Here is a 23,512-nt window from a genome sequence, read left to right on the forward strand (position 1 = left end):
TCATTAATATAGATTAGAAAAAATAAAGGCCCTAATACTGATCCCTGTGGAACTCCACTAACAACCTCACTCCAGTTAGAAGCGACTCCTCTAATCGACACCCTCTGTTTCCTATACAGCAACCAGTTCATAATCCATCTACTTACATTACGCTGAATGCCTACAGCTTCCAATTTTAGGATCAGTCTTTGGTGCAAAACCTTATCAAAAGCTTTCTGGAAATCTAAGTATATCATATCATACGCTTTCATGTTATCTACAGCTGCGATTGCATGTTCAAAAAACTCAAATTAGTAAGACATGTTCTGCCTCATCTAAACCCATGTTGATTATCACCAAGAATGTGGTTTTCATTGAGATGCTCCTCTATTTTCTGTCTAATAATTGTTTCAAATTTTTTTTTAAATGGGACTGTTGGTCTTGCAAGTATCCCGAACATCATTGGATTAAAATGTAAGGGGGCGCTTTTGAAAAAGTGTCGTCAGCATAATATTCTCTATGATATTATTAGGAATAAAAGGAGAAATAACAGAAGGCAACATACTGCTGAAGTTATAACCAGAAACCCAGACTACATTATGTTTATCAATGCAATGCATATTCTTCATCACCTTCGTTAGAGAAAGTTAATACATTTTCAAGTTTATTGTGCTTCATGCCGTCATATTTCAGTATTTCAAATCATCAACGTGCATTCATAATATCTAATGCTTGTGTATTTATATATTTATAAATGGAATATCAAATATAAAAAGAGAACGTATGAACATTATTACTGTCAATTTCAGGAATATCTTTATTAAAAATGGATACTGGGTCTTTCCCATGTAGTTAATATATCAGTAAAGGTCACAATGTTGCTTCCATTATATTAAAAGCAATAAAGAACACTTCAGAAGAATACAAGCATAAATATATTTTGATTGTAAAAATCAGATTACATATCCTAAATTACTGAATTTGCAGATGTCTAATTAGTACAAAACATATCCATTTCATAGTTCATAAGTATTTCCAGTCCTCTGAGGTTGTATGAGCTGCATTTCCACTGTGTAGCTGTCATTTCAGATAAACTATAAACATGAAGGAACAAGATATGCTTTCTACAGTGTATTGCTCAACACAGTAGTTTCAACAGTTGTTAAAGTATATGAGATCCCTTAACCAGTGATTTTATCCACCCACTATTTCATTTTAATTAACTGTCACAACTAATCATGCCATTTAATACTATGAAGCTTTATTACATTGTTCAAAAGGATTATAGTCCTAGTTAAGAGTCCTCTTCACTGAGGTTGAAATTCCAAGCCCCCTGTGGCTACTTATATTAATTGGAATACCTTTTCATTATTTTATGTAATCCCTTTTGCCTTTATGACATTTGCAGGCATTTGGAAATAATATTGATTATTTTATCATCGCCCCTTTCCTTTCTAGTTTTGCAAGTGTTAATAATAGCATGCAAACTTCATTCAGTCAATATTAATGCTCAGTCACTGACAGTATGTCCTAGCTTAATTGTTTTTTTCTACTTTTATGATTAATATTAATTATATTCGATATGTGTTTAATTATACTAAAGTTTAAAATTATTCCCATTGGTTTGGCTTTTCAAAAATATATTTCAAATAAACATCTAAGGGTGTTTTATTATATTTTGCATATAAATAGCTCTACCAGATTTCTGCATTTACTTATGTTATTTATTGTGTGGTGCCGAGCAGGAAGGGGCACAGCGAGACCACCCTGGGAGGAACTCTGCCTCCCCCGATTTCTGGGTAAGTAAATTGAACTGGGAGCAGCTGATCTGTAGCTCATCTGTGAGTCTCTCTCCCTCTCTCCCTCCTTGCCCCCCTAAAATGGTCATCTTTCTGTAGACTCTTATTGTTCAACCAAAACCAAAAACAAATGCTGCAAAAGTTATATAAAAAAAAAAAAAAACGAATTTAAGAATGAAGGGATTCATCACTCCTTAAGAAAACACCTAAAGCTGGAATCTGGGAATTCAAACCTATGCACTTGCTGCTGTAGTTGCGTACTTAAGCACACTGCTTTTTCTGTGGGGAGTCAAGAGAGGCCATCGAAGACCATTGCATTATTGATAGTCTTGTATTTCAGACACAAACAATAGTTGGGCACATAGCAAGAAATATTTCAGTATGTGAACTGTCTGATGAGAAGTCAGTTAATTTAAACTATTATATGTTAGCACTAGTGCTGTGTAAAATCAACATCATCATTCATGATTACATGTCTTACTGGACACTGATTGTGTAGGTTAGCATGTGCCCTGCTTATTATCTTTGGTATTTATAACGACTGCAGCACATTCTGACCATTATTTCTCTTGCCATCAGTGTCATCTTCCTACTTATATTAATTTATGTACATCCAAGCAGACATCATCAAAAACCCAGGAGCAAAACAATTACCAGAACTTTAATTACGTACCACATGGATAGCTCAAAACCTGGATGTCATCAATTGCAATGTATCCACTCTTGCCCTCTGAGACTTCAGCTTCAAATATAACCTGTCAAATTGAAAGGAATAAGAATGTTTACAGCATTCATTTCAACTAAATTTCCCAGGTTGATCTGAACTGCCATTTCATTTCCTTCCTTACTTGCAAGTTCAGGCAGGCATTACATTAGTTTTATATATTCTCTCTGCATTTTATGGAACCTAGATATGCGACGGCAAATGGAAATTATAATTCAAAAGTGGTAGGGACCACACATACATATATATACATATACATATATACACACATACATGTGTTGATACATTTGATAGTTACAGTTGATACATTTAGTTGATATAAATATATTTATACACACACACAAATATATGTGTTTCTCAGAGTTAAACACATCACAGATAAATGGAACAACTGTCATTCTCCTTCACAAGAAAGGCGACAAAGAACTATAGGCCCATTAGTCTACTTATTGTCTTCTACAAAGTACTTACAATGATATGATCACTTTGTCTTCAAGATGCATTGGACTTTGCCCAAGCAAGAGAACACCCGGATTCACAAGTGGATGTACCATGGTGGGTCATATAGAGGTTGTACAAGTAGTATGTAAAATATGCAGAGAATAGTAGTTTCCTGAGTTTTGGCTTTATTGACTACGAGAAAGCATTGGATTCAATATACACAAACTCAATCATCAGGGCTCTAAGAAATAAAAAATAAAAACATTGAGGAAACCTATATAAATGTTCAATAATGCCACATCAACAAGTTAACTCCACCAAGACACAGACCACAATAAGAAAAGCAAAGGAGTGCATCAAGGAGACACAATCTCCAAAACGTTTCAAGTCAAAGTTTAAAGTGATCAAGAAAACTGAATCAAGTTAAAGAGTTTATTTATTACGATTTGCTTATGACACTGTCATATTTGCAAAAAAACCTGAAGGTTTGCAGCTTCAAATTCAATTAATTTGATTATATTTAATAATTATAATTATTTTTAAATAATAATAAACATCTCTACTGCGTTTTAACTGCATAAACACGAAAATAAATAAGTTATAAACACATTTACCTAGAATAGCCAAAATCGGGTTATTTGCACCGGTCATTAAAATACATAACTCAAATATGAAGCATAATCCTGCCTGCCCTTTACAATAGAGTCAGTCTGGCGCTCAAGTGGCGATCTCTACCTGTCTGCAGTCTTTCATGTGCTTGAAAAACACACGCATTGTATAGCATTACACTACAGGTGTTTCACATGAACAACGGTGATGAGAATCTACTGAGGAGTGACTTTTGTAGTATGACAAAGAAAAAGAAAAAACATTTGCAATAACGTGATTACATTTGCATGCTAATGAACTTTAATTTCTCAAGTTACATTGAGTGGATAAAGTGAATACACCGCAAATAAACATGGATTAGAAACGGAGATTGAAGAGAGCTTGTTTTGGACATGCCGTGTATGTGAACATGACTGATTCAAGGGCATCAGTGAAACTGGTAATGACAGATTGTTATTTATGTTTTGACTGCAGTGTGTGTGTTTAGAAAAAAGTGCTTTGTTCTTGCATTAGAATATAAGTTTCCTCTGTATTAATGTTTGGATGTAGGTGTATTAATTTAGGTTGTGGCCCATGAATACATTTGTGAACACTCGAATGGCCCTTGATAGGAAGAAGGTTCCCCACACCTGGTATAAACTGATTGTGATGCCGTGCTGGGAGGGGCACACCAGGACCGCCCCAGGAGAGAGAGTCCCTCTCCGGATCCAGGAGGAGGTGAATTAAACAGGTCTATGGCTTTTCATCACAGGGTACAGATCATCACCGGGGTAGAGTTCATCGCCGATTTGGATATTCATCAGCACATTGCATATTCAGTTACAAACTACACACGCGCATGGTCTCTTTTGATTTAAATTGAATATTCTTTAATGACCTACTATTCCAAAACAGACTTATCAAATCCAACATTGATGGCAGGTTTGGGCTGTTTTTCAAATCTTTAATTTCACTCACCACTTAGTTCTAATGTTTTTCAACACATTAATTTGTCTCCTTTTTATCGATGTTTGCACCACTCAGTCTGCAGTCACTGTGAAGGCAGCTGTTTACGTATGATCTAATATTCCATTAATACATATTGGGAGGAATACTTACATATGAACCAGCATGTACAGTGAGGGAAAAAAGTATTTGATCCCCTGCTGATTTTGTACGTTTGCCCACTGACAAAGAAATGATCAGTCTATAATTTTAATGGTAGGTGTATTTTAACAGTGAGAGACAGAATAACAACAAAAAAATCCAGAAAAACGCATTTCAAAAAAGTTATACATTGATTTGCATGTTAATGAGGGAAATAAGTATTTGACCCCTTCGACTTAGTACTTGGTGGCAAAACCCTTGTTGGCAATCACAGAGGTCAGACGTTTCTTGTAGTCGGCCACCAGGTTTGCACACATCTCAGGAGGGATTTTGTCCCACTCCACTTTGCAGATCCTCTCCAAGTCATTAAGGTTTCGAGGCTGACATTTGGCAACTCGAACCTTCAGCTCCCTCCACAGATTTTCTATGGGATTAAGGTGTGGAGACTGGCTAGGCCACTCCAGGACCTTAATGTGCTTCTTCTTGAGCCACTCCTTTGTTGCCTTGGCTGTGTGTTTTGGGTCATTGTCATGCTGGAATACCCATCCACGACCCATTTTCAATGCCCTGGCTGAGGGAAGGAGGTTCTCACCCAAGATTTGACGGTACATGGCCCCGTCCATCGTCCCTTTGATGCGGTGCAGTTGTCATGTCCCCTTAGCAGAAAAACACCCCCAAAGCATCATGTTTCCACCTCCATGTTGGACGGTGGGGATGGTGTTCTTGGGGTCATTCCTCCTCCTCCAAACACGGCGAGTTGAGTTGATGCCAAAGAGCTTGATTTTGGTCTCATCTGACCACAACACTTTCACCCAGTTCTCCTCTGAATCATTTAGATGTTCATTGGCAAACTTCAGACGGGCCTGTACATGTGCTTTCTTGAGCAGGGGGACCTTGCGGGTGCTGCAGGATTTCAGTCCTTCACGGCGTAGTGTGTTACCAATTGTTTTCTTGGTGATTATGGTCCCAGCTGCCTTGAGATCATTAACAAGATCCTCCTGTGTAGTTCTGGGCTGATTCCTCACCGTTCTCATGATCATTGAAACTCCACGAGGTGAGATCTTGCATGGAGCCCCAGACCGAGGGAGACTGACAGTTATTTTGTGTTTCTTCCATTTGCGAATAATCGCACCAACTGTTGTCACCTTCTCACCAAGCTGCTTGGCGATGGTCTTGTAGCCCATTCCAGCCTTGTGTAGGTCTACAATCTTGTCCCTGACATCCTTGGACAGCTCTTTGGTCTTGGCCATGGTGGAGAGTTTGGAATCTGATTGATTGATTGCTTCTGTGGACAGGTGTCTTTTATACAGGTAACGAGCTGAGATTAGGAGCACTCCCTTTAAGAGAGTGCTCCTAATCTCGGCTCGTTACCTGTATTAAAGACACCTGGGAGCCAGAAATCTTGCTGATTGATAGGGGATCAAATACTTATTTCCCTCATTAACATGCAAATCAATTTATAACTTTTTTGAAATGCGTTTTTTTCTGGATTTTTTTGTTATTCTGTCTCTCACGGTTAAAATACACCTACCATTAAAATTATAGACTGATAATTTCTTTGTCAGTGGGCAAACGTACAAAATCAGCAGGGGATCAAATACTTTTTTCCCCTCACTGTATATATATGCAAATATAATTTATGTGAATTACTCAATATTGCATTTGTTACTTTTATTTCATACTATTGGGTAAAAAAAAAAAAAAAAAAAGAATTTATTAAGTGTCAAATAATAGTAAATGAAATGCGCATTACGCTGCTGTAGCGTAAGGTACACTTATATATTTCAGTTAAAGAAGTGAATTTAAGTATTGCCTTCTACAAGATTCTAGGATTCTTGATAACTCAATTTCTGCAATAATTGGACGCAGACACCAATTCCAAAGATATAAATTCTGAAATGTATTAAAAACAAAGATAAAATGTAGCACCACACTAGTTAAACTAGAAAAACTAATTAAAATTCACTCAAGATCAACATATCAAAGCCAAATCACTTCCGTGACCAAATCAAAGACTACGGAATCGCATATGATAACAAAACGTTACACAAAATTACAAACACATTGACTACAATACCGGTTAGTAAGACGAAGGTGAGTCTCTCATTAGTATTGTTAGTCGCACATTAAATAACTAATGCAGGTTAGTATTTATGTCAAATAACTTCTTTGATATATAGATAGATAGATAGATAGATAGATAGATATAGATATATAGATATATATATATAATGTCTCATTTACGTTTGGGTACAGAGAAAGATTCAAATGGTATTGTACGGAATAATAACAGTAAAAACATTATTGTTATGATAATAACATTAAATACTTGAGACAGATGCATTTGAAACTCCCCACTCGGGATTCAAGCCCCGTCATTGAACGCCTCCACCCCCACAGAGCCTTTATACAGGTGAGGCTGAACGCTGTACTGAGGGGTTACGTCACTTGTAATGTGTTCATTATGCAGAATGAACCTATTTACGAATACGCACATGTAGAATATGCTAATATGAACATGTTTATGATTATTATGATTGTGGTTTGGATAGTTTTTAGGAGTTGTGTCAAGAAAACTAAAACAAATGGCAGGCGCATTCAGTTTGCTAAGACCAGTGCGCGGTGGCCCAGGAGTCCAAAATATTACAACCCCTAATGGGACCCGGACACCCACTCAATGGGCAATTTTGAGAGACTAATTAACCTGAACTACATGTCTTTGGACTAGGTGGAAATGTAAGGAAACCAGAATTTAGAAAAGACAAGCGAGATACAGAAAGAATAAGCAAACTTCACATAAGTTTAATGCATTACACAAATTTCAGTCCACTGTGTAGCCTATACATTAACCAAGAAGTTGTGTTGTAATGAAGCTCGCTACAGTTTCAGAATCACTTCGATGTTTGCTTCTGTAAAGTCTAAGTCTGGCAAGTTGACGTCTAAGGTGGCGCACACTGATGTGTAGGTCCTTCAATTATTGAAATGCATAAAACAATTTGTCTGCATTAGCCCGGGTGCATCTTATTTCACTTATTTCATATCCAACATCGTATTCATCTATGTACTTATTTTGTTGTTCCCATATATACAAAAAAAAAAATACATAGATTAATAAAAACAAATCAATATCTATGTATAAATTAGAAATAATTTGTAACTGAATATGCAAAATGGTGATGAACTGACGCTGGTGATGAAATATGGGTGATGAAAAGTGTGTGATGAAAAGACACACTCCCAAATTAACCCAAGGAGCATCTGATAAGCGGCGCTTCCATTAATAGTTCCAGTCCTCAATAAAAGAGTTGTGTCTCACATAACGATAGCTCATATAGTGAGAGATTACTGTATTTAAGGTAGCCTACTTATAAATGTACCTGCTATTTTATTATACTCCAGCTATTAAGCTATTTACTTGTACATACTATTACTGATGCATATCACTCCTACCCCAAATTATACTACTGCTACTATGGTTACAAACAATTCCTCATATTAAGCTGCATAGTACTATACATACAATACATATTTTAATGCATTTGTACCTTAGTTATTATTTTACCACAATTTACTATGATTTGACATACAATGTATTTACAGATACTTTACATTCAAATGTTATGTGAAAATCAATCTTATTTACATAATCTACATTTTTTTTCTTATTCAGTTTGGAGTAGATTCTAAATACAAAGTCCTACTTGAAAAGTAACATTGTGGGGGGGTGAATACTTTTGCAACATACACAGACACACAACATACATTTGTTGGGGGAAAGAAAATCCCCAATGAATATTATTATGCTGAGGTATAGGGTTTGTTTATCTTTTCCAGAGTTGTTCTTTGACGGTCACTATAATGATGTGGTTACTTTTATTTTCTTTTTTTTTTTTTTAAATCCTTAAAAAGCAAAGTGATTGATGCATAAAACCTCACTCCAGAGATAACTAAATGTCAGCAAAGGAAATGAGAGTGTGTCTTTAACTGATAAATATTCTGGCAAGCTGATGCATCTTAGTGACTTAAATTTCAATTTTAAAAGTATATGCCACATATAATTTGATTTGAAATAAACATCATATAACTTGAAGTGTTATTTCATTATCTTTATGCTCCCCATGTCTCAAACGTTATGCATCATTAACAAAGAAGAAAAAAAAGTGGGGGGAAAATTCTATTGCCAGCATGGGCTTTAGCAAGTCGTTTCACTTCACTAGACCATTCAACATCTATAGCATTTCTGTTCAATGTGTAGCTACAGCAAACTAGCTTCTTACTGCTTTAATTGCCTCATGCTTCAGCTAATGCAAAAGTCAATTCCAATGCTTCATGTTTGGAACAGTACTGAATGGTCCTTTGCAGACCCCATCACACTGTGACAAATGACAATGTTCAGCCATTGAATGCTTAAAAAAAAAAAAAGTAAAACAAATTGTACTGAGACTATATTCACATCGTTTTTTTAAACATGCCATTATCTAAAATGCTGAAGGTGGCAAATTCACAGTAATTAGTTCTCCAAGAATGGCATTTCTGGACTATTAATCAAATGACCCACTATGGAACACAATGAGGTGGAATAGAGCACATATTCTAAAATATCTGGCATTTTTCCAATAATATGTAAAAAGTTTTATGGGAACATAGCCCATTTAATTTCAAATATATATATATATATATATATATATATATATATATATTTTTTTTTTTTTTTTTTTTTTTTTTTTTTTTCCCAGCACACTACATTACTATATTGGTTATATCAGTCATGCATCATAGGTAATTGAACAGCTTTCAGCAATCATAAAGGCATATCCACTGGAAACACATTATATTCCTTCCTTGGCCTGAAGAGAAGAAATATGTACATGTGAAGTGCTGATGGGAGAACACTGCTTTAAGGAAAATAAATAGTCTAAAACCTCTTTTCATTGATTTGAAGTTGCTAAGGGTGTGCAGAAGACCCTATGGCAGCGATGGCGAACCTGTGGCATGCAGAGTCAAATGTTGGCACACCCATTGTACCATGTTTATTTATTATTTATTATTTTTGCCAGCATGCCCCTGAGTTATCTGATCTTTGTTTTGGAAAGATGCAGTCTGGGACCAGGAGGAAGCTGACAAAAACAGTCACAATGTAATTGTGATCAGCAATTATGCATTTTGCTAGTTATCTCCTGTATCAAATGGAGAAGTTATCACGGTCATTCATACTTAGCACTGCGAAACAATTAAAGAATGTCGGCGTCTGGGACCTTTCTTCATAAAGTGGGGAAACTGAAGTAGTACATTAGTTGTACGGTATTCCGAAAACTCAATACTAACAAAAAAAAAAAGTTTGATACTAGAATTTGTTAGTCAATACTTCTGTCAAATGTGTCACACTTCTCATGATCGAGAGAATCAAGTCTAGTCTGAATCAGTGAGTGAGGTTTTTTTTTTTTTTTTTTTTAGGTGCTGAACTTAGCATACTTTTGATAATATTGCAGACATTCAGTTTAGAATGCATCTACAAGCACAAAAGTATAGATTAGAATATAATCATTGTGCTTATATGTATTTACATGAGCACTATCAAAAATACATACGAACAGTTTTAGATGAAAATAGCATTAATAGAAACAGATCTCTAGGTTTTTTTTTTTCTCTTTCAGACCTGCACAGCTATAAGCACACTTGCAGAACAAGTGTAACCAAAAGAAAGAACTTAACTGCTTATGTGTATTTACATGATTACTGTAAACCAAATAAAGACAAAATAAATAGGTATTGATTACAATTAAATTACTACAAAGATAGAACGATAGAATGAGCTTTCAGACTCGCAAAACATTAAACACACTGGTAAAACAACCACAAGCAATAGAGAAAGGTCAAGTTCATGTTGCGCAGATATCTGCAGTCAACATGCGTGACCAAAGAGACACAGATACTTTCGCAGGGGCAGAGAGCAATTCAGCACTTGCACAAAGCAAAACAAAAGGTGCACACACATGCACGCACATAAAAACTGAGCTTCTGAAATGAGGCATTTAGGGACATTAACAAACCAGACTTTGGGCACTCCAGCCACTAAAGGTTCACCATGCCTTCCCTGTGTGATGTGCCAAATTACACTCCATAAAAACTGCATCACCTTTAGTTTTGATGAGCACATCTCACTTTTTCTGTTATGTCACTGGTCTCAATAAATAGTTAAAAGTCGAATGCCAACTATTATCTTGAAAAATACAAGAAAAAATAAGAAATAAAATAATTAAGAAGAACTGCCTTATGCAGAGGAAGTTATGAGTTTGTATGTAGGGGGGTGATGGTGTCATAAGGGAGAACATTAAGATACGTATGCTCTCTCGGTTACGTTATGGCAGACATGATAACTTTGATATCTGAAGTTAATTCATAAGTTCTAGTTTTTGTTTTGCCCCTTCATACATTATGCTCATCCATTGGTGCTTTATTCAGTCATGTTCTTGAAAGACGAAAAAAGGTAATTTGAAGCAATCTTGTACACACTTTCTTGCACAGTTTGAGTTCCAGGCTCTGATGCACTTGGTATGTATTTTCCTTTTCAGTCACATATTAATAGGGGAAAAGTGCAGCTGTCCACTTTCTAAGCAATAATTTAGTTGTCATAGCATAGAAATCTGCTGTGAAAGCTGGTTTTTGTCTGCTTCAGGTTAATCATGGTGGTTTTTGTAAGCTTTTACCTGCAGGACAGACCCATACTCAGAATAAAACACTTCTCCACCATAACACATTTTCAGTGCACAATTCATGTTTCTGGAAAAACATATATGTGTGTGTGTGTGTGTGTGTGTGTGTGTGTGTCAGTCCCACACTTATTGCAAATCATAGCTTATTAAAGAGTGTGCAGCAATCAAATCATTGTTGGTTTATATATGTACCTGTTATTGTTAATAAATAAACAATTTAAACCAAAACCAACAAAAAAAAAGTAAATGTTTGATATGTTTTGATATATTGGTGGTACCTATATATTATAATATAAACAATGTATTTTATACCTATACACTCAAACACAGAGTAGTACATATGCACACCTTCGTGCAATAGAAAGACACTTCAGCAGAAACAAACTAACATTTTTCAAACTTTTAAATATAATTGAAAATTAAAGGAAAAAAAAGCTTAATTTCATTGACAATGCTGTTTCTCGGTGCTGCTTCTATCCCTTCCTTCTCTGTTTAATTGCGTTTATAAAACAATAAAATTAAGTTCAGCTGAGAACTTTCAGCTAAATCCTTGTTCAAATAAAGGCAAATATGTTGACTGTCTGATTACAAAACATGCAGAATCATCATAGAAAGAAAACTATGATTCATACAATATAAGATAACCATACAGAAGATTGCTCCAGATGATATGATTAAATGACTTAATGAAAAATGTACAGAAAATGTAATTATTCACCTTAATCCGATTGTACTGTAACCGTGTGTCTAATGTACAAGATAGGTGTGTACTCACAAGCAAAATTGGGGCTGAAACCATTTGAAAACAGTATACACTCACCTAAAGGATTATTAGGAACACCATACTAATACTTTGTTTGACCCCCTTTCGCCTTCAGAACTGCCTTAATTCTACGTGGCATTGATTCAACAAGGTGCTGAAAGCATTCTTTAGAAATGTTGGCCCATATTGATAGGATAGCATCTTGCAGTTGATGGAGATTTGTGGGATGCACATCCAGGGCACGAAGCTCCCGTTCCACCACATCCCAAAGATGCTCTATTGGGTTGAGATCTGGTGACTGTGGGGGCCAGTTTAGTACAGTGAACTCATTGTCATGTTCAAGAAACCAATTTGAAATGATTCGACCTTTGTGACATGGTGCATTATCCTGCTGGAAGTAGCCATCAGAGGATGGGTACATGGTGGTCATAAAGGGATGGACATGGTCAGAAACAATGCTCAGGTAGGCCGTGGCATTTAAACGATGCCCAATTGGCACTAAGGGGCCTAAAGTGTGCCAAGAAAACATCCCCCACACCATTACACCACCACCACCAGCCTGCACAGTGGTAACAAGGCATGATGGATCCATGTTCTCATTCTGTTTACGCCAAATTCTCACTCTACCATCTGAATGTCTCAACAGAAATCGAGACTCATCAGACCAGGCAACATTTTTCCAGTCTTCAACTGTCCAATTTTGGTGAGCTTGTGCAAATTGTAGCCTCTTTATCCTATTTGTAGTGGAGATGAGTGGTACCCGGTGGGGTCTTCTGCTGTTGTAGCCCATCCGCCTCAAGGTTGTATGTGTTGTGGCTTCACAAATGCTTTGCTGCATACCTCGGTTGTAACGAGTGCTTGTTTCAGTCAAAGTTGCTCTTCTATCAGCTTGAATCAGTCGGCCCATTCTCCTCTGACCTCTAGCATCAACAAGGCATTTTCGCCCACAGGACTGCCGCATACTGGATGTTTTTCCCTTTTCACACCATTCTTTGTAAACCCTAGAACTGGTTGTGCGTGAAAATCCCAGTAACTGAGCAGATTGTGAAATACTCAGACCGGCCCGTCTGGCACCAACAACCATGCCACGCTCAAAATTGCTTAAATCACCTTTCTTTCCCATTCAGACATTCAGTTTGGAGTTCAGGAGATTGTCTTGACCAGGACCACACCCCTAAATGCATTGAAGCAACTGCCATGTGATTGGTTGGTTAGATAATTGCATTAATGAGAAATTGAACAGGTGTTCCTAATAATCCTTTAGGTGAGTGTATATTATCAACAGTTGATCTGTCACAGTATTTCTAAATCTAAATTGCATTGAAAAGGGAAAAAAAATGCCAAGGCAGTAGCTAGTTTTAAGTTTACTGTAAATATTGTAAAATCTCCAACTGAATGTAATGTATTTTTGTAATTCTTTTTTTTGTTTATCCTATTGCTATGCCGTATTGTGAGGTGATCATTTTAACATTCAAAAGCAACCGAGTGTATTCAGCATAATTTTGTCCAAAAGCTGTTTATTATATGCCATCTGCAGCCTTCCTTGAGAGGCTGATCATAATACTGTGCTTTTAGCAGGAACTCATATCCTTTAAAGTGATCGCTTCTTTAATGCATGTGTCATTTATACAATAAATCTCAAGCCTGAACATCTCTGAGTGATGGAGATGAGCTGATTACAATATAAATCTTTTGCAATGCTATGTCACTGCACAAAGATGTCGAGTGTAATGCTTTCTCCCAGTTTAACAGTAGTTCAGTGATCTTAAAAGAGCAGCAGTCTGAGCATAAAAGCTCTGCCTGCAATTATATTCAGGATTTACTGAAGATAGCAGAATAAGCATTACACCATAGCCACACTTCTTACCACGTACACCATCCTCAACACAATATAAATTTTACTCGAGAACCTTACTTGAGAAACGAAAAAAAAAACAATTAAATACAGTTCTTATGAACCTGTCTGTTAATGCATTTTGCCAGAATATTAGACTACTTAATACCAAACTAATCTCCATTAGTACAGTTTTAGTCCCTATTGGGCTTTAATCTCCCTTAATACATTATACGCCATCATGAACTATTATCTTGGATTTTTCAAGCTAAATAGAAATTTCACCTTACACAGCTTCTTAAACATGTTGTCAGCCTTTAAACTTCTCAATATATTGTTAGTATTAATAACAAAAACGAGTATAAAACCATTTACCATATCGTTCTGTAACAAATTGGAAACAACTATTTAATTGACATTACTGTACAGATAGGTGAACTCAGCTGACAAGCCTCCTTTTGCCCCGTGTCATTGTACCCAAGACATTTATTTAATATCAATACAAATCTGTAATTATAATTTAATATTTTGCTTTGTTTGGATTACACTTCTTTTACTATCATAATTACAATGTATTGTCCTTCTAATAGGGAGCTAGTATTAACAATACAGCATAATGGGTGGCTGTTGCAAAAAAACTGTATAATCTTTTTATTTTTTTAGTCTAGCGCAACAACCTGGAAAAATAATCTCAACTGCATTTCTACAGACATGATGTCAGCCAAACAAACACAAATAGCCCTTGTGAACTTTTCAGGTAGCAATCAATCATCTGACAACTTTTTAAGTCTGCATTAGAATAAGGAAGAGGCACTTCGTTTCCCTCTTTCCTAAAGGGGGGCTCCTTGAGTGACTGATTCAAAATGGGAGGACAAGAAATAACAGCAATAAACCTTTTATATACATCAACCTTCAAGACTGAGACTAAAGGTTAACTTTGAAATGTCTCATCAACTGTGTGACAGTGTTTCCATGTATGTGTACATTTCTTGAATGTATAGCCAAATTAAAATTGTAAGAACATTTGCCAATGTTTTGCCTATGATTTACCACAACACAATAAATCAAATAAAAACAGAAAGAGAAAGTGTGAAGTCAAACGTAAAAATGACAGTCGAAGAAGCATTAACTGCTAGAATAGTAAGTAATACATCATATGAACTGATGAGTCTCAGATACAGACCGAATATGAGTAAAGTGTCTGATGATGATTATGGTGGATATAAATAAATAAATATACACACATACATATACACACACATATATATATATATATACACATATATACATATATAACAAAATGAATCACTGTGAAACACACTTCTTTACATCTATAGGCAATTAATGTACATTATATATCATCCATTCAATGTCAAGACATGGAAAAAAACTACAAAAAGCACAGGCTGCTAATAAAATCCATGGTCTCCATTTCTGCTTGTCGTCTATATTCTTCTGTATTCAGTTTTACAAGAAACTGGATCACGCAAATTGTTTCACTTCAATTTTAAATCAGCAGTCTATTGTCTCTTTTGTTTCTGTGAATAATTGAGCCTGAAACAATTCAAATTGTTACGCCTAAATTAACAATTGCTTATGTTTTATAAGTCTTATTACAAATGAGTACAGAAGGCAACTTTGATAATGAAAAACCTTAGTTCAAAATGATAAATACTGTCTTCATGCATCAGTTACTGGTATTTAATTACTTTTTTTGGTTTGCTTTAATTAAAATGCATTTTCCTATGTAGCACTTATTATAGTGTGGGGCACTTGTAATTGCATGATTTCTGTTAACATACTAAAAATTATGCTCAGAAGGGATATAAATTGCTGCTGAAGTTAACCATAGCTACTAACAGAAGCTCAGAATGCTTTTATGGTACATTTATAGCGTGTTGCCTTGACCTGTTGCCCTGGCCTTAGGAAAAATATAAAAATTATATTGATAGGCATCTCCTTAAAAGTGAAGGTAGTTGGGCATGAAAATTATACTAATACAGCAGGAATTGACTGAACTCAATTTTACAGGACTCACTTTAGCTTTGACAAGTCATTTGCTCTTCAAAAGCTTTAAAAGTAATGAGAAAATGAAATATTTAAATCAACTACTTAAAAAGTACCTTGGGAAAATGTTAAATTGTATAATTATTACTTACATAGAGAAATGAGTAAATCAATAGCACAGGAAAAACAAATGTAATTTGCAGCTCTCAAGGACTGCAGCTGAACTAGACCATTTCAAAGTGTGAAACTCATACAATAACATGTATATGTGTAACTCTACTCTTCTGAACGGGAAGTAACTGTAAAAACGTATTAAAAGATAAGATTAACAAACTACTGACACTCGAAGTTTCTCGCCTATACCCAAACTTGACCATCTTGTTGTACGTTATTAACAGCAGAACTCTGATCAAGTGCTTAAGGTATTAATGTGTTATTCATGTTGTATGCATACATTAATTCATTAAACATGTGGTGCCCATTATTGTAAAGTGACCGAAAAACAACAGCCATTGCAAACAGTGCTGAAAGTATTTTAATCAAAGTAATACATTTCCATGTAGAATGTGGTTTTGAGGATGATCAGAGCTGCTCATACATAGCTTGGATGTTCGATTCAGTTTATGGAAATCTAACAATTAATACAATTAACACCCGCCACCCGACAAGTGCGGGTAGATTTAGTCAGTGGTGGGTAAATCTGTCAATCTTACCAGCCACTTTGGCGGGTAGCCAAGAAGTGTACGGGAACTCAACTTGTTTTAATTTCTCCTAGCGTATTGGTCGATATGTTTCAAAATACGAATTCATTTGTTGACGTTGTAGTGTTGGTATCTTAGTTGATTTGGATCAAAGTGTTTTCGAATTATAATTGTTGCATTGACAAAGTTCAAACACGCACAATCGGTGGAATTCTGCAGGTCTGCGCATATCTGCGGAAATCTGCGCTACAACGCCCCCAATGGCTTCCTTACAGAGAAGCACATACATGTATAATATGTGCAGTGCAATTAAACTACCACAAATCTACAGCTGGTATGTTAACCCACCTAAAAGCCAAACACCCTTCTGCGAAACTAGCCATGACAGAAAAGGAAAGAGGAGCAACAAACACATGACACACACACAGCCGGCTATTGCCGTTTATTCTGTATTCGCTGGAACTCGAACGCACGGTTCTGTTTCCGAACGCAGAGCGGCAGTGTGAGTGTGCTGTGGACAGGAAAAGTCCATCGTTTAGTCAAGTAGATTGTATTAATTAGCTAGATAGGTCTTATACGTTTTGTATTTCGCTGTTGTGATTAGGACGCTAATGTTAAAGTTATTTTCGTTGCAGCTCACATTGCTAAACTGGCAATTGAATGAAAATGTATAAAAACTGAAAAAGAAAAACGTATTGGTCGGTCACAGTTACAGATGTAATGGCAAAATATTAATTTTATAAACAAATAGTCACAACCTTTATAGTTAATTTGAATCGTCGGGAAACGATAATACAAGAGCCTGACAAGATGCGTGAGAGTTGACAGGTCTGCTGTTATTATGCCATTTCCATACGTCTTCTAATAAATAAATATCTATGTAAAAATGCATTAACAAAGTTGTTGTGTCAGATAAGTATTCATCAATTACGACGTATTCGTTTCCCCATAAATATGCGATAGAGACGTGCATAATTTGCTGTGCAGCGCAGATTCTGCTGAAGAGAAGCGTGTGGTTTGCCGACATCGCGTTTTTGCTGGCGTGCGGTACTGACCAATGGAAAGGACGTCACTGTCCGTCACCATCCCTATAGATTATATTTGTTACCCAATCCAAGGACTTCTCTCAGTCCTGGCGCTTTCAACTGATAGGGCAGGTGTCAGGTTATGCGCTGCTGCGAGAGCAGTGGTCAGAGTGCAGATGACAGAGAGAGACAGACTTTTACATTGTAGCTTATAAACAATGACTTTTAAGGGCCTTAAGAAAATACTTTGAAATGTAATTACTTTTATTGACATGCAGAAACCCAGAGAAGGGAGTAGCAGTGAAGAGGAGTATGAAGAGCAATAATGTGTCACCATATACAGTGAGGGAAAAAAGTATTTGATCCCCTGCTGATTTTGTACGTTTGCCCACTGATAAAGAAATGATCAGTCTATAATTTTAATTGTAGGTGTATTTTAACAGTGAGACAGAATAACAACAATCAGCAAGATTTCTGGCTCCCAGGTGTCTTTTATACAGGTAACAAGCTGAGATTAGGAGCACTTTCTTAAACTCTCTTAAAGGGAGTGCTCCTAATTTCAGCTCGTTACCTGTATAAAAGACACCTGTCCACAGAAGCAATCAATCAATCAGATTCCAAACTCTCCACCATGGCCAAGACCAAAGAGCTGTCCAAGGATGTCAGGGACAAGATTGTAGACCTACACAAGGCTGGAATGGGCTACAAGACCATCGCCAAGCAGCTTGGTGAGAAGGTGACAACAGTTGGTGCGATTATTCGCAAATGGAAGAAACAAAATAACTAGTCTCCCTCGGTCTGGGGCTCCATGCAAGATCTCACCTCGTGGAGTTTCAATGATCATGAGAACGGTGAGGAATCAGCCCAGAACTACACGGGAGGATCTTGTTAATGATCTCAAGGCAGCTGGGACCATAGTCACCAAGAAAACAATTGGTAACACACTACGCCGTGAAGGACTGAAATCCATGCAGCAGCCGCAAGGTCCCCCTGCTCAAGAAAGCACATGTACAGGCCCATCTGAAGTTTGCCAATGAACATCTGAATGATTCAGAGGAGAACTGGGTGAAAGTGTTGTGGTCAGATGAGACCAAAATCGAGCTCTTTGGCATCAACTCAACTCGCCGTGTTTGGAGGAGGAGGAATGACCCCAAGAACACCATCAAACATGGAGGGGGAAACATTATGAAGGTTCGAGTTGCCAAACGTCAGCCTCGAAACCTTAATGACTTGGAGAGGATCTGCAAAGAGGAGTGGGACAAAATCCCTCCTGAGATGTGTGCAAACCTGGTGGCCAACTACAAGAAACATCTAACCTCTGTGATTGCCAACAAGGGTTTTGCCAATTTATAACTTTTTTGAAATGTGTTTTTCTGGATTTTTTTGTTGTTATTCTGTTATCAAATACTTTTTTCCCCTCACTGTAGATAGCTGAAGCACCTCAAAGCCCACACTATCGAAACCCTTGAGAGGAAAGGGAAGAGAGAAGGTTAAATACATGATACGAATGAGTCAGGTTTCCAGACTTTTAGTGTGATAGCTTGGGGGGGTTGTCAGTGTTAAGATGGCAGATGGATGAAGGGAACCAGGACTGTAGATTTCTTCTTCTGATAAAATCGCACATGTAGGACCAAGAGCAAACAAGCTATGACTGTAAGGAAGCCAGCAGCTGCTGTGTTGCCTTCTCTCTCAGCTGGTGTCACTATAACGCAGTGGTGTCCAAGACGACCTTCCCTACCCAGAGTAGGGCTGTGCGATATGACGATATATATCATGTGACGATAGAAAAACATCTATCATTTCATAATATGCTCTATCATTTCGTTGTGTCGCAAATCCCACTCTTTACGGCAATATTTTTCGTCATTTGGACGCTTTGCGTTCTTCCCGGTTCTTCCACACGTGCCTGATGCAGGCAAGAAATGTGCATCAGAAACAGACATGGAGGAGAGTGAACTGACACAATAACCAACATAACCAAAAGACACTTTAATGCACAAGCACACACATTCCACCCCGCTCTCGTCACCGGCCTAAACTCGATCTGCAAGCACCCTCAACAATATGCCATCGTTTTTTGTTTGCATTTTTAAAAATTGGAAAGCAATGCAAAGATATGCAGAAAGTTTAATTTTCTCTTTATTAAGATGGTGAAGTGGTACAACAGTTTGTATTATCATTATTGTAACTATTTTGTATTAACACGTGCTGTACTGGTAAGCAGAATAGAAACGCGACAGTCAGAGGAGAAATGTACCTGTCTAGAAGATAAACGTGCCACTATAAACCCGGATGTGGTAAATCTACCTGAATCTATACCATTTTACAGTGCATTTGTTGTGTGATTACTATTACTTGTGTTATTGTCGTTATGTGAAAGTAAATCATACTGTGTATATGTATACATGTATCCCATAGCAACACAAGACGCATAACAGTAATCACACAACACTTGCACTGTAATGTGTGGCATCCTGCATATATTTACCACGACAGCCTGCATGTGGTATTTGTTAGTTTTGCATATTTAATGATTAACAAAATACTTGTTTTTGGTTTTATTGTGTAGCTTGATTGGATAAAAACAAGAAATAGAGAGATATATTGTGTATCGTCCAAACTTCTACCAATATCGAGATATTATTTTTAAGTCATATCACCCAGCCCTAATCCAGTGTGGAGTTTCTTACTTTTAATTCAGTGGATGGAAGGTAACGCCAATTCAAAATATAATTATACACTGTATATATTACATCAAATACCACAAGGATTTAAGGATTTTAGAGACAAAGTAAATTCAAGATCTGTTTTAATTCAAACTGCATAGATGCAAGAATGAATGTCTGAAAATGTGTGTTATGGGGATGGGGTCATTTTTAGTAAAGGCACCCAAAGACCATACATTTACACAATCAGCCATAACATTATGACCACCTGCCTAATATTGTGTAGGTCCCCCTTTCACAGCCCAAACAGTGCTGACCCATCGAGGCATGGACTCCACTAGACCTCTGAAGGTGTGCTGTGGTATCTGGCACCAAGACGTTAGCAGCAGATCCTTTAAGTCCTGTAAGTTGTGAGGTGGGACCTCCATGGATCGGACTTGTTTGTCCAGCACATCCCACAGATGTTCGATTGGATTGAGATCTGTGGAATTTGGAGGCCAAGTCAACACCCTGAACTCGTGAATCATCAGACCAGGCCACCTTCTTCCATTGCTCTGTGGTCCAGTTCTGATGCTCATGTACCCATTGTAGGCGCTTTCGCCGGTGGACAGGGGTCAGCATGGACACCCTGACTGGTCTGCGGCTACGCAGCCCCATACGCAACAAACTGCGATGCACTGTGTGTTCTGACACCTTTCTATCAGAACCAGCATTAACTTTTTCAGCAATTTGAGCTACAGTAGCTCGTCTGTTGGATCGGACCACACAGGCCAGCCTTCGCTCCCCACGTGCATCAATGAGCTTTGGCCGCCCACGACCCTGTCGCCAGTTCACTGCTTTTCCTTCCTTGGACCACTTTTGATAGGTACTGACCACTGCAGACCGGGAACACCCCACAAGAGCTGCAGTTTTGGAGATGCTCTGACCCAGTCGTCTAGCCATCACAATTTGGCCCTTGTCAAAGTCACTCAGATCCTTACGCTTGCCCATTTTTCCTGCTTCTAACACATCAACTTTGAGGACAAAATGTTCACTTGCTGCCTAATATATCCCACCCACTGACAGGTGCCATGATAAGATAATCAGTGTTATTCACTTCACCTGTCAGTGGTCATAATGTTATGGCTGATCGGTATATATATATATACGCACACACACATTTATGTATAAGTGTATATACACTGATCAGTGTGGAGTAGTGGTCAGGGCTCTGGATTCCGGGGTAGAGATGGAGAGTCATGGGTTCAATCCCAGGTGGGGGCATTGCTGTTGTACCCTTGAGCAAGGTACTTTACCTAGATTGCTCCAGTAAATGCCTAGCTGTATAAATGGGTAAATGTAAAACAATGTGATATCTTGAAACAATTGTAAGTTACCCTGGATAAGGGTGTTTGCTAAGAAATTGAGTAAGAATAAAAAAGTAATAATAAAAATCAATATTTGGTGGAATAACCCTGCATACTCTCCACCAGTCTTTGTTGGGTGACTTTATGCCACTCCTGGTGCAAAAATTCAACAGCTCAGCTTTGTTTGATGGCTTGTGACCATCCATTTTACTCTTGATCACATTCCAGAGGTTTTCAATGGGGTTCAGGTCTGGAGATTGGGCTGACCATGACAGGGTCTTGATCTGGTGGTCCTCCATCCACATCTTGATTGACCTGGCTGTGTGGCATGGAACATTGTCCTGCTGTAACAACCAATCCTCAGAGTTGGGGAACATTGTCCGATGTGTGAAACACCCCCAGATTATCACCGATCCTACACCAAATTTCACAGTGGGTGTGAGACACTGTGGCTTGTAGGCCTCTCCAGGTCTCCATCTAACCATTAGACGACCAGGTGTTGGGCAAAGCTGAAAATTGGACTCGGAGAAGAAAACCTTACTCCGGTCCTCTACGGTCCAATCTTTATGGTCTTTTGCAACCCTCAGCCTGGCTCTTCTTTGCTTTTCATTGATGAAGGGCTTTTTTCTAGCTTTGCACGACTTCAGCCCTGCCCCTAGGAGCCCGTTTCAAACCGTCCTCGCCGTGCACTTCACCTCAGCTGCCGTTTGCCATTCTTTTTGTAAGTCACTTCATGTCATCCTACGGTTGTTGACTGATACTCGAATTAGTTGGTGGTCATCCCGGTCAGTGGAGAGTCGTTTTTGCCCTCTGCCAGTCTGTAGCTTTGTTGTCCCCAATGTCTGCTGCTTGACCTTGTTCTTATGAACCGCCGTCTTTGAAATTTTAAGGATGGAAGCAACCCGACGTTCACTGTATCCCTCTGACAGTAAAGCCAGAATTGAACCTCTTTTTCCTCACCCAAAACTTTCCTTTTCAACTCTTTTGGCATGGTCAATAGTTATTTTTTGATTCCAATTACTTTTGCGGTACATGATTAAAAAAAAAAAAAAGACTGCACATGAAATGGCAAACAAAATATATTTAATGGGACAGCCCAGAAGCAATATTGGTTCACCTATATTACTAATAGTTAGAATCAGAAAATACCAGCTTTCAAGATTTGCAACTATTGCAAGAACTCCCAAGGTAAATCAGAATTCAGTACAATATATATCTATTGTATATATTGATGTGGTTTTCATACAGCTTACAAGATTAGGTCACAAATGCACTGTATAAAATTCTCCTACAGTGCAGGTGTAAAAAGCGTAAAAATAGTAATGTTTACTGTTATTATGTCAAAGTAATGAAACGTTTTTCTTCTTCTTTTACAGATAATGCCATTGAAAAAGATCTGAATGTAATTCTCCACTGGATACACTGAGGAATTAAAAGTTCAGGACATCGAAGTATGAAAATGTGAAAAATCCATTATAGAGAACTGCAGCATGCCTTCAAATCAATAACAATTATTTTGATGCTGACACCTATGCCTGCCTAGTCTAAATGTTTTTTAAAAAGTTAAATAAAAACAAAACATTCTTAACTCTTATTGATGTCATCATTCTGTGGATAATGATTCGTAAAACTTAAAAAATAATAAATTAAAAACAAAACTTTGTAAAACTGAGTGAAGTGAGGTTTTTAGAAAAAAATCTAAAAGTACAAAAAGTGTAAACATCACAATCTGTTTACTACTACAGCCTATCCTACTATTATTAAACCCCACTGTAAAATATTTTTTTGGTATGTGTAATGGGTCCATGCTGTAAAGCTA

The 23,512-nt window shown here is 37.3% G+C and overlaps 1 protein-coding gene across 7 annotated transcripts in view; it reads right to left on the bottom strand.

Annotated features, from left to right (window-relative positions):
- The window catches only part of ptprk (protein tyrosine phosphatase receptor type K), a 252,383-nt gene that overhangs the window by 152,604 nt on the left and 76,267 nt on the right, over positions 1-23,512 (bottom strand). For all 7 annotated transcript variants that reach the window (XM_066699287.1, XM_066699337.1, XM_066699321.1 and 4 more), the window contains exon 4: positions 2,452-2,533. In XM_066699287.1, coding sequence (XP_066555384.1) covers positions 2,452-2,533 — 82 coding nt within the window. The remainder of the gene's footprint in view (positions 1-2,451; positions 2,534-23,512) is intronic.

This window comes from Amia ocellicauda, chromosome 1 (genome assembly GCF_036373705.1).
Source record: "Amia ocellicauda isolate fAmiCal2 chromosome 1, fAmiCal2.hap1, whole genome shotgun sequence".
In the NCBI taxonomy this organism is placed as follows: Eukaryota; Metazoa; Chordata; class Actinopteri; order Amiiformes; family Amiidae; genus Amia; species Amia ocellicauda.